Raw genomic sequence first — 13,849 nt, 5'->3', positions numbered from 1 at the left:
GGAGAAGAGGGGGGTGATTTGTGACAGAAGTAGCAAGAGTGAAAAGGAAAGTTTACAAGACAGCAGTGAAACCTGCAGTGATGTATGGTTTGAAGATGGTGACACTGACAAAAAGACAGGAGGAAGAGCTGGAGGTGGCAGAGATTAAGATGTTATGGTTTTAAGGAGAAGGGATAGTGTATACATCACACAGAGGATGTTGAGAGAAAGACCACAGAGACAATTCATAGATGCAGTGAAGGAGGACATGCAGAGGGTTGGTGTGACAGAGGAGGATGCTAGGAATAAGGTGAGAGAGAGGCAGATGATTGGCTACCCCAAAAGAAAAATAAATAGAAAAGACTGATGAAGTGTGGAAAAAATAAGTGGCGGCAGTTTTTTGTAAATTCTAACTTCTAAGAGCTTGCATTTCTTGTCATAACAATTTCCATCGCACACAGAAGTGTGTGAAGACACTTGTAGTATGTACCAAATTTTATCAGGTTTATTTTTTTATTTATTCGAGGTTTCTGAGGTTGACCAGACGAGTATAGGTGTTATTAGTTTTTACCTTTACAGTTGACTTTGCTTTGAAATTACAGAGTTGATAGCCTCTAACACAATTTCTTCAGCACATTGCCTTTTCTCCACATCTCAATAAGTGACTCAGTTTCCCACTAAGTGATATAGGAGTGTCTCATCAATATAAATATGGGAGCAGAAATCAGGCTCATGCACATACAAACATTTCCACAATGGCAGAGAAGAAAAAAAAGGGACCATGCTTAGGCATAAAGACGATGAAATGAAGGTATATGCACATTCTGCATTTGTGCATGGACACAATTTTCTTGTTGGAGACGTGAGCAAGAAATACAGCGATAAAAGCCAAAACAAACTGGTCAGAGTAAAAATAACTGGTGTATCAAAAAGAGATGACTTTGAGCAGAACGAAATGTAAAAGGCTGAAAATGCAAAGAAAACGTTCTGACTGGAGGAAAGGCGTTCTTGGATCACAGCGGTGCGCGGCTGCAATGCTTAGGATAATGAACCAGAAAAAGCAACAGGAGATGTTTGAAGTGAATTGAGGAAGAGCGAGAAGAAGAAAAGAAGGAAAGATGGCTCTGTAAGTGGCTCCCACTGTAGTACCAGTTAGCTGCTCTCTTGTGGGAGAAGAGAATGCAGGGAAAAAGAGAAAGAAATAAGGCAGGGAAAAGCAAAGGAGACGTGTTTGGAGGAATGAAAGAAGGATGTAAACACAGGGAGAGCAAGGGATGATTAACAGAGGAAAACAGGAAAAAGAAACATAAGTAACAGAATTTAGCTGTATTTATTTATTGAGCAAATAAATGGATGAATTCATCATTAATCACCCATAATTAGGGCAAATGCACTTATGTTTTTCAGATGCATATTGTATGAGCCATTCACATGCTGCACCAGGCTGGAGTCGCACTTTGTCACCCGTTCAAGCGTTTGCAAGGTGCAGCTGTCTAATCATTGCATATGCATTTAAAGGAGGATCACACCAACAGCACCAAGGCGATTATGTATTCCCTCTGATTTAGTGAGGTCACAGTATTTGTGGCAGTTTTGCAGACAGATTCTCTGCCTTTGAAATGAAGGCAATGAAAACATCACAGTGGGGGTTTAAAGGAGTAACAAGGAAGAATGCAGCAGGAAATGAAACATGCTTTTAAGACAGGTTTGCATGTAACTGGGAAATATTCATGGAAACAAAAATTAGACGATATCTAACAAGAGCAGTCTGACATGAGTCTCTGTGAATCCAGATTAGTTTGTGATACTTTTGGAGAACATGATCTCCTAATTTTTCCAGCTTTAGTTTGGTTTGCATGAAAATGATACATAATGTCCTGCTTTTTTGTATCTTTAATGATATAGAATCCTTCTGCAGTTCGGCTAATTACTTTTAATATGTGGCACGCCTAATGTCTGGTGATTTCCATCCATCCATCTTCTTCCGCTTTATCCGGGGCCGGGTCGCGGGGCCAGCAGCCTAAGCAGAGAATCCCAGACCTCCCTCTCCCCAGCCACCTCCTCTAGCTTATCCGGGGGAACACCAAGGCGTTCCCAGGCCAGCCAAGAGATATAATCTCTCCAGCGTGTCCTGGGTCTGCCCTGGGGCCTCCTCCCGGTGGGACATGCCTGGAACACCTCATCCAGGAGGCGCCCAGGGGGCATCCTTACCAGATGCCCGAACCACCTCAGCTGGCTCCTTTCGATGTGGAGGAGCAGCAGCGGCTCTACTCTGAGCCCCTCCCGGATGGCTGAACTTCTCATCCTATCTCTAAGGGAGGGGCCAGCAACCCTTCGGAGGAAACTCATTTCCGCCGCTTGTATCCGCGATCTCGTTCTTTCGGTCACTACCCACAGCTCGTGGCCATAGGTGAGGGTAGGGACCTTTGGTACTTTGGTTTACAATTTTTAATTGGGTTAAAATAATAAAAAACAAGAAGCTCTGGATAAAAATGGACATTGCCACATCGGCCCAGACATGTTGCTATTTCCTAATTCTGCTTGGCTGAACAGCCCTCATCCTTTAGGGAATCTTTTCTCTTGAATTCTAGCATCGTGTGTTTTCATAAGGCACTATCACCCTTTTGTCTGCACTGAAAAAAAAGAGGTGCTGGAGTTTAGATAACAAAACTGTCTGGGTCTGTGATAGAAAAGGAAAAGTACTAGAAACTTAAAAGGCTGGAGGGGTTTAACCCAGTGACCCAGTTGTCTAAGACACAAGAAATCTCTGTTTTGAGTCCAAGCACAGAATGTTACGTGACATTTAGGCTCCCTCTTTTCTTATGTTTCCTCTCATTCTTTAATGTGCTCTGGTGGCTCCAGCTGTGGAAAATGTGTCTTTGCATCACAACAAACAAACAGAAAATAAATCTAAGATTTATGTTTGACAGAATTAAGAAGGCTTTGGGAGAAAGAGGCATCTTTGTGCCCTAAAATAAAACCACAGAGTAAATTTACAACCGCTTTCTTTTGGAAAAAAAACAGCCAGTGTTGTTGTTTCTTCTGTGATGTTTGTGAATGTGCATAATGAATCTTGGGTGAGTCTTTAATTTTCAATGTGCCAACCAAATTGCTTATCTTTCCCTTTCCTTCCAGCCACCATTGATCACATCTTTATGCTTTTACTGGTATTATTATAAAATATCACATTTTTCTACTTGCTTTGCAGAGCACAGCCTGTAATTTAAAAAGCTTCCTCTCTGATTTTTATGTCTTTCATTTGTCGTATACCGCAATGTTAGTGCCACTACTCTATTTCACATCACGTACTCCCAGACATCCTGAGGGAGCTCAAACTAGACTCACTCCTTCCCACTGAAAAGCCAGCTGAGGTGGTTTGGGTATATGATCGGGATGTCTCCCTTTGTGGGCATGCCCAAAGGGAGGAGGCCCCGCAGTATAGACCCAGAACTCGCTGGTGAGATTATATATCTTGTCTGACCTGGGAGTGCCTCGTGTTCCCTTAGCAGGACTGAAAACGTCATAAGAAGAAAGAGCATCTCGAATAACATGATGATCCAACTTCACATAAGTAAAAGAAAATGGATGGATGCCCCTACTTGCAAGTTTCCTCACTGAAGTGATAAATTCCTGTTTTTATGATTCACAGATTTATATTATCCATGTAATTATCCTAAGTGTTTGTTATTTTTTATTTGTATATCCAGTTCTTGTTTTGCTAAGTGTTTTTCTTTTTAATGTGCCTGCTTGTGTTTCCCTCTGTCTGGCTTTTCCCTTCCAGTTTTCTGCTCTCATTACTGCCTGATTTAGTTTACAGACTCCTTACTGTCCTTCTCTCCATGTGTGTTTGTTTTTAGTCTGTCTCAACCTTTGTCAGATTGTTGTCGGATATCCCACGTTTTCTCTCGCTTACTCTTTTCTCATTTTGAGACATTTTTTTCCTGCCATCAGTGTGCAGCGCTTTGCATCTTTTAATTTAAGTGACTTTCTGACTCCCTCAAGTGCACTCTGGTTCTCTGTCTCTCTTTGGGTTGAACAATGTCTTCAACACGACTGACAATTTTCATGTATTTTTCCATTACGTACTTACTTGTTACTGCTGATTGCTTTATTATAACCAATCAGAGATAAACACCAGTGAGTGGACAACATTCTTCTTTAAGCTCTTCTCTCATTTCATTTATGGTCATTTAACTTCTAATTTGTTTGGGGGCTGGTCTTTTTTATGAAGCGTTGAAGCGTAAGACTTTTTTCCTGTTTCGGTTTAAAAGAAACAGACTGACTTGTATTCTGTGGATGTGAATGCACAGGGACACTAACACTGAACAGTGACACTACCATACAAACAGAAACCTAGACTGACACTGACACACTGAAGTGGACCCCTGTTTACTTGTTCAGCATTTGAGCAATTGGTTTACAGTATGCATACAAAAAGGCATGGTCAAAGATGAAGTAGTCCAAAGTTTGCAAGTTTTATGAATGAATCAATGTGAAATACCATAAACAAAAAAAATTGACACTTGGTGGTTCCAGGTGTCAATGTGTGCTCCATATAATTGTGGAGGAAACAGGTCACACAGACCCAAAGAACATTTAAAGTTCTGCCAGGTAAACAAGCTAAAAACAGCATGATTCTGCTCGTCTAACCTTAACCTCCAGTGGTAGGCCAACACTGTAAAGGTTGCACTGAGGGAAGTGCTAGAGGAAAGGTCATGAGATTCATGCACTTTCATGGTTTATCTCAATGCAAAAATAGAACAAGAAATTAAGTCAAGCCACAAGTATCTACAGTATAAAACTATTGTGATCAGTGCATAGAATTAGAACAAGGGTTCATGCTCTTCAGATCAGCAAAATACATATCCTGATATCATTATCAAAAAAGAGAGATTAAAAAATATGGAGATAATAAAACTGGAAAAGTTGATGAAGAATGAGGAAAAATAACATCTCTGTGGATAATATAACAAATAAGTGGATGTTCAAAGTTTTAGTGTGGATAGACTTACGCTGTAAAGGATGTCCACCCAGCCCTCCATGGTAATGCACTGGAAGACGGTAAGCACTGCAAAAAGGATGTTGTCGAAGTTGGTAATACCAAAGTTGGGTCCGGTCCAGTACACTTTACACTCGCTCCCACTGGGACAGGTCCTCGCTGGGGGCTCATTACCACAAGGCCAGTCAGCTGTTCTCTCATCTGACCAAAAGAGAGATACAGAGAGAAAGGAAAATGATTCTGCCAGCCTGTTTAAATCTACTAGACATATACAGCATAGACTTGTTCCTGCACTTGTGTGCGTAACCAACCAGAGTTATCCCAATGTTTGCAAAATGTTTCACATTCTTCCAAAAAGTCCAACCATCTACTCCTAATCAGTCATCGTTCATGGCTACAACACTTACAAAGAAAAATACACAATATACAGGTCCATTAGTCACATCTGTGTCATAGTCTGCGTGAGCAGCTGGGTGTGGCCTGTGTGGATCCCTGCCTCCTGTACCCACCTTGCTGCGGGCCATCCACTCACCCCAGCAGCACACCTGGAGTTAATTCTGGGCAATCAAGGGAGGGTATTTAGGCCAGTTCACCAACCCACCTAAGTTGGTAAGAGCCTCTAGCGCTAGCGCCAAGTTCCTTGTTTGCTTACCTTGTCGTCTTCTCTCCTGCTCTGCCAGCCTGCTATGGCACAACACCACCACTAAGGTTCACCTTTTGGATTCTGGACACAAACCCTCTCAGTATTCTCAGTCACACTCCAGTATCACCAACCGCACTACCTGCCTGCCCTCACCACCCCATGCAGGGGCCTAGGAAACTCAGGTCAGACCTCCTAAACACTCCTCTGCCACCCACTCGGACCTCTGCCTCAGCCTCCTCCTACCCAAGTAAGGCAGTCCATTTCAGTATTCACTATAATCTCTGGCCCAACCCATGCACCCACTAACACCATTTCTCTCTCTCTCCCTCTAGTGCGCACCGTGAGCACCACGCCACCAGTCACTGCTTATGTAATGTACCTCGGGCTGCCACACTAGGATTCTCTGCCTTGTAGTGAATTGTGTATGAAGTCAAGTTTCTAGGTTTTTGTTTCGCCACCACACTAGTGTCCACCCACTAAGCATTATATTGTGTATAACGCCACGCTAAGGTCCCAGGTTTGTCTCTCCTTGTTTTCCCTGTGTTGTTGTAAATAAAACTTCTTTAGTTCAACTATTCTGCCTCCGCACTTGAGTGCAGTTCTGGTACAGGCCTCTGGCCCCCTTGACAATCTGCTCCAACCCACATTCACTGGTTTTCTCAGGTGAGGACCACTGACCTAGTAACCTGTAACTAGGAGTCAAGCTGCAGCCTCATGCTTTCAATCACTGCACAAAGCTCGGGTCCACAGGTGAAGGTCAGTCCAACAATCATCTTGGGAATTACAAGCTTTGCTTGGCTCTCTGGCTTGGCTCACTTTAAAAGAATGACGCTATCATTGCAGCTGAGGCACTTAAGGAGCTAAAAGATTGGCTGCTAGTTATCTATACTGATGACACCATAGCTCGACCTACATCTGTAAAATAGATTTCTTGTATCTTCTTTAACTTAACAGAAAAGAAGATGGCACAGATGAACTTGGAACATCCTTTCTTGTAAGTCAGGTCAGGATATTTTCCATTGATGTCCTTTCTAACATGTAGCATACAACAGGAAAAGGCTTCAGACACATTGTCACTATTAGAAATATAGCATGTTGTTTATATAATAAGGCTGCTTGGATGGAGCAAACAGGAGGCAGCACATATGATGGGTGCAGCACTGAATGCACTGAACAATGAGCTGCACCATCACACAGAGTTTATGGTAGGGAGAAGTCAGGTTAAACACCACCTTTGCTGATTGATGTTGAGAAATGAGGGAAAATAGCTGTAATGAAAGATGTGAATGATGTTTTACGGACTTTTATTTCATTTTCTAATCTTTTCTTTGCATCACCACCAGCGCCTGGGCAAAGCCAGAGAAACTTAGATGATGGTGTCAGAAGATTCATCAAGCAAATGTGCATTGCATGATCACTAAAAGAAACACAACTCAATAACAACAGTTTTATTGTGGATATAAACAGAAATAGTTGATACACAGAGCAGTAAAAAAAACAAATAAAGTACTTCAATGCACTTGAACTGTTTAGGTTTTGTATGGAAAGAATTCAGATATCATCAAATCAAGCAAACTGCAATTTGTGTGCTTTCACTTGAAGCTCTGAATCTGCACCATCTCTGTAATTGCATCAGCTGCCAGAACACTGTAAACCATCCTGCTGGATAAGCATGATTTAGTCGTATTCTGCATTCAGTTTCCCTTGGATGTCAGAGCTGGGAGTAACGTCACTCCTGAGTTCAGTGCTTTCTAGTGGTAAGCTGGAAAAGCTCGGAAAAACAAAATTTGTTTTGCTCCTTTGTGAAGTAGAAACTTTCATGCATCACTAGCATTACAACATAATGCCTGCTTTTGTTGCGCTTGAAAACACCACCGCAGCATGTTCATGGAATCTCATCAGTATTCTATGTTTGGCTTGTTTAACGACTCAGTAGCACAGATTATATATTTTAGAGTTTTACTACATGCACTGCTGCCATCTCGGATTGTAAATTTGGACTTGGTGAGCTCTATATATTTTATATATCTCAAATGAATGTTGTAAAATTATTTTTTCCAACCTGCCGTGGAAGCTGTCTAACAAAGGGATGGAATCTTTTCTGGGATTCTCAAAGTGACAAATAATAATATTGGTGTACATGACAGGCTGCAGAGAGTTTGGTTAAAGGATGTGCTGGCACACATGTCAGCAGATGGAAACTAGAATAAAGAATAAATACTCTGAGTATAACAGATGCCTTGTGCCTCCAGAGTTTCATGAGGCGTAGTGGCTGATCACAAGTCGAGCCAAGTTTTAACGATGATTTGCAGAGCCAGATTGCAAAGCCAACATCCCCCTGGTGTCACTCCAGTGAAATGTGTCCTATCCTTCCCACTGACAGGTGCCGTGTCAGCTGGACTCAGTGTTTACAGGTGATATGGGACCCCTCTGAGGTCTTTATTTTCTTTGGCTGGCTACACTTCTTCAGTTTGTAAGAAATGATAACCTTAAATAGCATGTTATTATTTAAAACAAGTCAGATGGCAGAAACTATATATATGTGTGTGTGTGTGTGTGTGTGTGTGTGTGTATATATATATATATATACATATATATTAGGGGTGCAACAATACTCGTATCGATATTGAACCGTTCGATACAGTGCTTTCGGTTCGGTACGCATATGTATCGAACAATACAACATTTTTAATTTATTTTATCAACTTTCCTTCTGACGGTGCTGTCTGTGTTGAGCGCTCAGTGGATCTGCGCTCGACAGTGCAGCCTAGGCGGAGTAGTCGAACACAGATTCACTGAGCGCAGGGCAAGCTAGCGAGACAGTAGTTAGCTCTCCTTGCAACATGGCAAATTGAACCTCCCCCACCCTCATTCAGATCTGGTGTTTGGAACTATTTTGGTCTTCATGTGACGTATGACCCTGAAGGTAAGCGCGTCATGGACTAAAGTAAAACAGTATGTTGGATGTGCCAGCAATGCTCAATTACATGGGTGGGAACTGGTGTGTTAGCACAGTTAGCTCGTTAACGTGTTGGCCGTCCAGCCCCACGCACGGGGCGATCCGCGGTAGCTTGTTAACGGAGATTTGCCATGTTGTGGCGTTAATGTCATTTAGATTAACACTGACAGCACTAGTGGGAACACAACGAATATGACTGCACATTTACGCTGACATCATCCTAGTGCAAAGACAAGTGGAAGCAGACAAAAACAACAAGCACGCATGCTACAAACTTTACCCGAGTCATTTAGACAGCCGTTAGCACATGATTCTCCTTATGGGGACCTGATATGTTTAATATGCTGCTGAGAATATAGCCCAGAAGAAGCGTATAGTATAGCTTTTATTTTGGAAAGAGCCATTTCTCTGTAATAAACTCTCTTTTCCAAAGATGAGTGATTCCTCAATCAGATACAGGGCTCGCAAAATCGCTAGCCCGACGTCCCGGGGCTAGCGATTTTTCCAGTCGGGCTGCCCTGCCCTGCCCGTCGGCCTATCGTAGGAAGAAAAAATATATGTCAATGCTTTTGCATTCTTTCGGAAATGTAGCTGGGTAATTATGTCATTGGCATCGGTGAGCCACTGTCAATATGTGACATATTGAAATCGCGTTTGAATTTGCGCTTATTTTTTGCTTTCACTTTGCAATCGCGCGAACTGTGTATAGAGAGCGACAGCACTGATTGGTGAGTGATGATAATTTGCACACCAATTCCTCTGACATCATCTTATCAATCGCTCATTGATAAGCTCAGTGAATCTGCGTTCGACTACTCCGCCTAGGCTGCACTGTCGAGTGCAGATCCACTGAGCGCTCAACACAGACAGCATCGTCAGAAGGAAAGTTGATAAAATAAATTAAAAATTTTGTATTGTTCGATACATATGCGTACCGAACCGAAAGCACTGTATCGAACGGTTCAATATCGATACGAGTATTGTTGCACCCCTAATATATATATATGAAGCCTTTGGAGTTGGACATGCCAAAAAAGGTCTGAGAAAAACTGATCTTCATTTTTCAGCTCTCTTGTGCCTATATGTGCCAGAAATTGCAGTTCCTCTAGTGGCAACTTCAACTTGGCCTTAAAAGTGAGCTACTCCTCATAGATTTTATCCCTTCATTTTCATCCGCTTATCCAATTCAGGGTCACAAGAGTCCTCGGAGGATATGTTCTGAACAGATCTCAGATCAGTGTCATAGGGCTAACACAAAGAGACAAACAACCATTCACGTTCTCAATCACAACCACGGCCAGTTATGACCACAGAGTAACCTGTCTTTAGTCTGTGGGATGAAGCTTGAGTACTTGGAGAAAACCCACAGGTAGAACAACTCCACATACAAAGGATTCAAACCCAGGACCTTCTTCCTGTGAGGGAACAGAGCTCACCACTGCAACATTGTGCCCCCAGTAGGCTCTCATGTTAGAATGCCAAACTTTAGAGCATTAAAAAAGCATGTTAGCTGTTAACTTGGTACTCCACTCTCTCATCCAAATATGGTCACTTCATAGTCACTCCAAAAAACCCAACATGGTGCCAGTAAGAACAATAATATTGAGGCTTCAGAGTGCACAGTCTAAAACCAGTGGGTGATTGTCACGGTAACTACATTCCAATATGGTTTCTGATCTAAAGGCAAAGTATCAAAAGACAGATTTAGAGAGATGAACCTCCTTTCTGTCATGCAGAGGTTGAGGTCAAGGTCTAACACATGTAATACACTAGGTCCTTGTGACTTTAACTAGCATTATGACTCACTCGTTAATACGCACACACACACACATAAGAGAAGAAGAAAACATAACCATCCAGAAAGTTACCAGTGCTGCACAGCTCAAACCCCGCTGTATCCGTGTGACCAAAATAACTCAAGAACACATGTGCTGTACATTAGCAAGCTGTCACAACTGCTCACACCATTACAAGCAGGCGTAAAACACAGACATACACATGTATGCTTATGCATATACACACACACATATTTTACAAATAACCAAAACAATAACCACTGCATTACACAATGGGTAATTTCACCCAGTCAACCTGACTGTTTTCTATAATTACTAGAGCACTGTAGTATAATAACAACCTTATAATAGTAGCCTGGCTTAAATTTATCAGAAACTGTTTTGCTGCTCTGCTAACTCATACACAGGAGAGCCTGTTACATTTTTTTCTCCTTCCCTTTTAGTTTCATTTGAAGGGCCATAAAATTCAACATGCACCTCTTGTCCGCCTTTCCAGGGGGACAATATATATATATATATATATATATATATATATATATATATGACCAAGTGCTCAGTGAATACCTCAGGCAGCAGAAACCCAAGAAAGTGGAGGAAGACGAGGAACCATCATGGAAGGACAGGCTCCTGCATGGTATGTACCACCAGCAGATAGAAGAGGTGGCTGATATCCAGAAATTCTACCAGTGGCTGGACAAAGCTGGACTGAAAGACAGCACAGAGGCACTAATCATGGCAGCACAAGAACAAGCTCTGAGTACAAGATCCATAGAGGCTGGGGTCTATCACACCAGGCAAGACCCCAGGTGCAGGCTGTGTAAAGATGCCCCTGAGACAATCCAGCACATAACAGCAGGGTGCAAGATGCTAGCAGGCAGGGCGTACATGGAACGCCATAACCAAGTGGCCGGCATAGTGTACAGAAACATCTGTGCCGAATATGGCCTGGAAGTGCCGAGGTCAAAATGGGAGACGCCCCCAAGGGTGGTGGAGAATGACCGAGCTAAGATCCTGTGGGACTTCCAGATACAGACGGACAAAATGGTGGTGGCTAACCAACCGGACATAGTGGTGGTAGACAAACAGAAGAAGACGGCCGTAGTGATCGATGTAGCGGTTCCGAATGACAGCAACATCAGGAAGAAGGAACACGAGAAGCTGGAGAAATACCAAGGGCTCAGAGAAGAGCTCGAGAGGATGTGGAGGGTGAAGGTAACGGTGGTCCCCGTGATAATCGGAGCACTAGATGCAGTGACTCCCAAGCTAGGCGAGTGGCTCCAGCAGATCCCGGGAATAACATCGGAGATCTCTGTCCAGAAGAGCGCAGTCCTGGGAACAGCTAAGATACTGCGCAGGACCCTCAAGCTCCCAGGCCTCTGGTAGAGGACCCGAGCTTGAAGGATTGACTGCCCACAGGGGAGAGTGGGGAATTTTTTATATATATATCTATATATGTGTGTGTGTGTGTGTGTGTGTGTGTGTACTACTAAAATGATATATAGTCACATTAAGGAGCATCCATGAGACATCATACCTGCTCAGCATATGTAAAAGTAAGCCACCTGTTGTTAAAACCTTCTGTTTGTGGGTTGCAAACAGTCAGAACAAAAAAGTACACAAGTCAAACTCCTCCAAAAAACAGCTCCTTTATAGTGGAAAAATATTAATAGAGCTTCTGTTTTTGTTCCTGTTCTAAAGGTAGACTGCCTAGGTACTAACAGCATTTTAACATGACTCCTATTTGGAGTCTGCCTCAAGTGGCCATTAGAAGAACTGCAGTTTTTGGTATTTCAGCATCGGTTTCATTTTTCAGCTCCAGAGTTTGCGCTTTGGTCTTAGACAGTTTGGTCTCAGAAGGCACTGCAGCAAGGCCCAGTATGACATAAAAGAGGATTATGATGAAAGCCACTCTACTAGAATGAAAATATAAAAACTAGGAATGAATGTAATAGGTTCTGCTCTGAATCCTCACAAGTGGTAAAACTGAAGTAATTTATTGGTGGAAACTTTAATCTCCATATTTATAGAATTGTACGTCTATCTTTAATTTAATTCTACAAATGTTCAGTTAATTTAAGGACAGTTATTTTTTTAAAAAAGAGAGAAACTTTTACTACCTATTAACAGGAACTGTGTGATAGTGCACCACCATAAAAGCTATTCATTTTCCTTAGGGAACCTCCTCTGAAACAATTAACTGATAAAATTAATTATTTCCCGGCGTTATCATTTCTTTTAAAAGGTAATGAAGCTATTTGAAGTTTAAAGATGAAATATGCCTCCACATTAACTGCTTTACCATGCAGGTCTTTCAGAAAAACAAAAAACAAAACAAAAACAAAGCACTGACCTCATGCCCATTGTGATTGATCACACATTTGTTTTTTCAAGATCTGAGTTTCATACAAAAATCAATGGCATTCAAAGGCCTCCTGAAAGGTAAAATGCTCTTATTCTGACATGCTGCAGCTTCTATTGGTAAATTCCATTATTATTATTAAATCCGTTGAGATAAAACCTTTAAAAATGTAATGCAAAAGCTTTTCTCACTAGAATAAACTTCTGATGCAGGAGAAAGGTGAAAGCAGTAACAACCTCATTAACCCCATCTGAGTTTCCATTCGATCGACAGGCCCAATGCTAAAATATCTCTATTGGGTTACTACAAAAGCTATCAATCACAACTTGAAGACAGTGAAAATGCCATCTATCAATATCAGGATTTGAAAAATAGCTGACAAAAATTGTGCTGTGGGTTTGTTTGCTACATTGATGTTTATCATACTGCCTCCAAGCGCTGTGAACGTGCAGCTATTCATGTGGCAGGAGTACATATACAACATAATCATTTATGCATGCCTACTTTAATAATGCATTATATGTTCTCGTATTTAACAAATACATGGACACAGATGAAAGAAAAAAAAGGCTCCAGCAGCTAAGCTGATCAGTCAGTGTTGTTCTACAAACACGCCACAGACAAGCTGTCACTCTCACCAGTGCCGTTCTTGAAGCAGGTGGTGTGGAATTTGCCCATGTAAAACTCCACCCCAATGATGGCAAACATAACAATGGCAAAGAAGAGCAGCAAGCCAATCTGAAGAAGTGGAACCATGGCTTTCATTATAGACTTCAACACCACCTGGAGGCCTAAGAGACAAGAGGAGAGGAGGAGAATGATTATAGGCAGGGATTTGCCAATTTCTTGGAATTTTAAAACTTAAAAGGCAAAGTGAAAACTTCATGAATATCAAAAAACTAAAGCACATACAGATACGTACGCTTGTGTCTGCTATGAAAACACATACATAATAAATTCAATTTTATTACAAATTAGGGAGGCGCATAGACGTGTGTAACAAAGTCACAGTTAAAACTGACAAATAATGACAAAATAACCTACTTGCAGTAGGTAAAATAAGTATTTATGATAAAATGTATGAATAAATTAAATATAAATTTGAATAAAAGCA

The 13,849-nt window shown here is 41.7% G+C and overlaps 1 protein-coding gene across 11 annotated transcripts in view; it reads right to left on the bottom strand.

The window, feature by feature from the left end:
- Positions 1-13,849, bottom strand: part of cacna1bb (calcium voltage-gated channel subunit alpha1 Bb) — a 213,504-nt gene that overhangs the window by 124,108 nt on the left and 75,547 nt on the right. For all 11 annotated transcript variants that reach the window (XM_087843518.1, XM_087843517.1, XM_006803498.2 and 8 more), the window contains exons 4-5: positions 13,374-13,526; positions 4,992-5,179 (exon numbers count right to left, since the gene is read on the bottom strand). In XM_087843518.1, coding sequence (XP_087699644.1) covers positions 4,992-5,179; positions 13,374-13,526 — 341 coding nt within the window. The remainder of the gene's footprint in view (positions 1-4,991; positions 5,180-13,373; positions 13,527-13,849) is intronic.

This window comes from Neolamprologus brichardi, chromosome 7 (genome assembly GCF_056152115.1).
Source record: "Neolamprologus brichardi isolate AB-2024 chromosome 7, ASM5615211v1, whole genome shotgun sequence".
Classification (NCBI taxonomy): domain Eukaryota; kingdom Metazoa; phylum Chordata; class Actinopteri; order Cichliformes; family Cichlidae; genus Neolamprologus; species Neolamprologus brichardi.
This window is presented reverse-complemented; position numbering and strand designations above follow the sequence as displayed.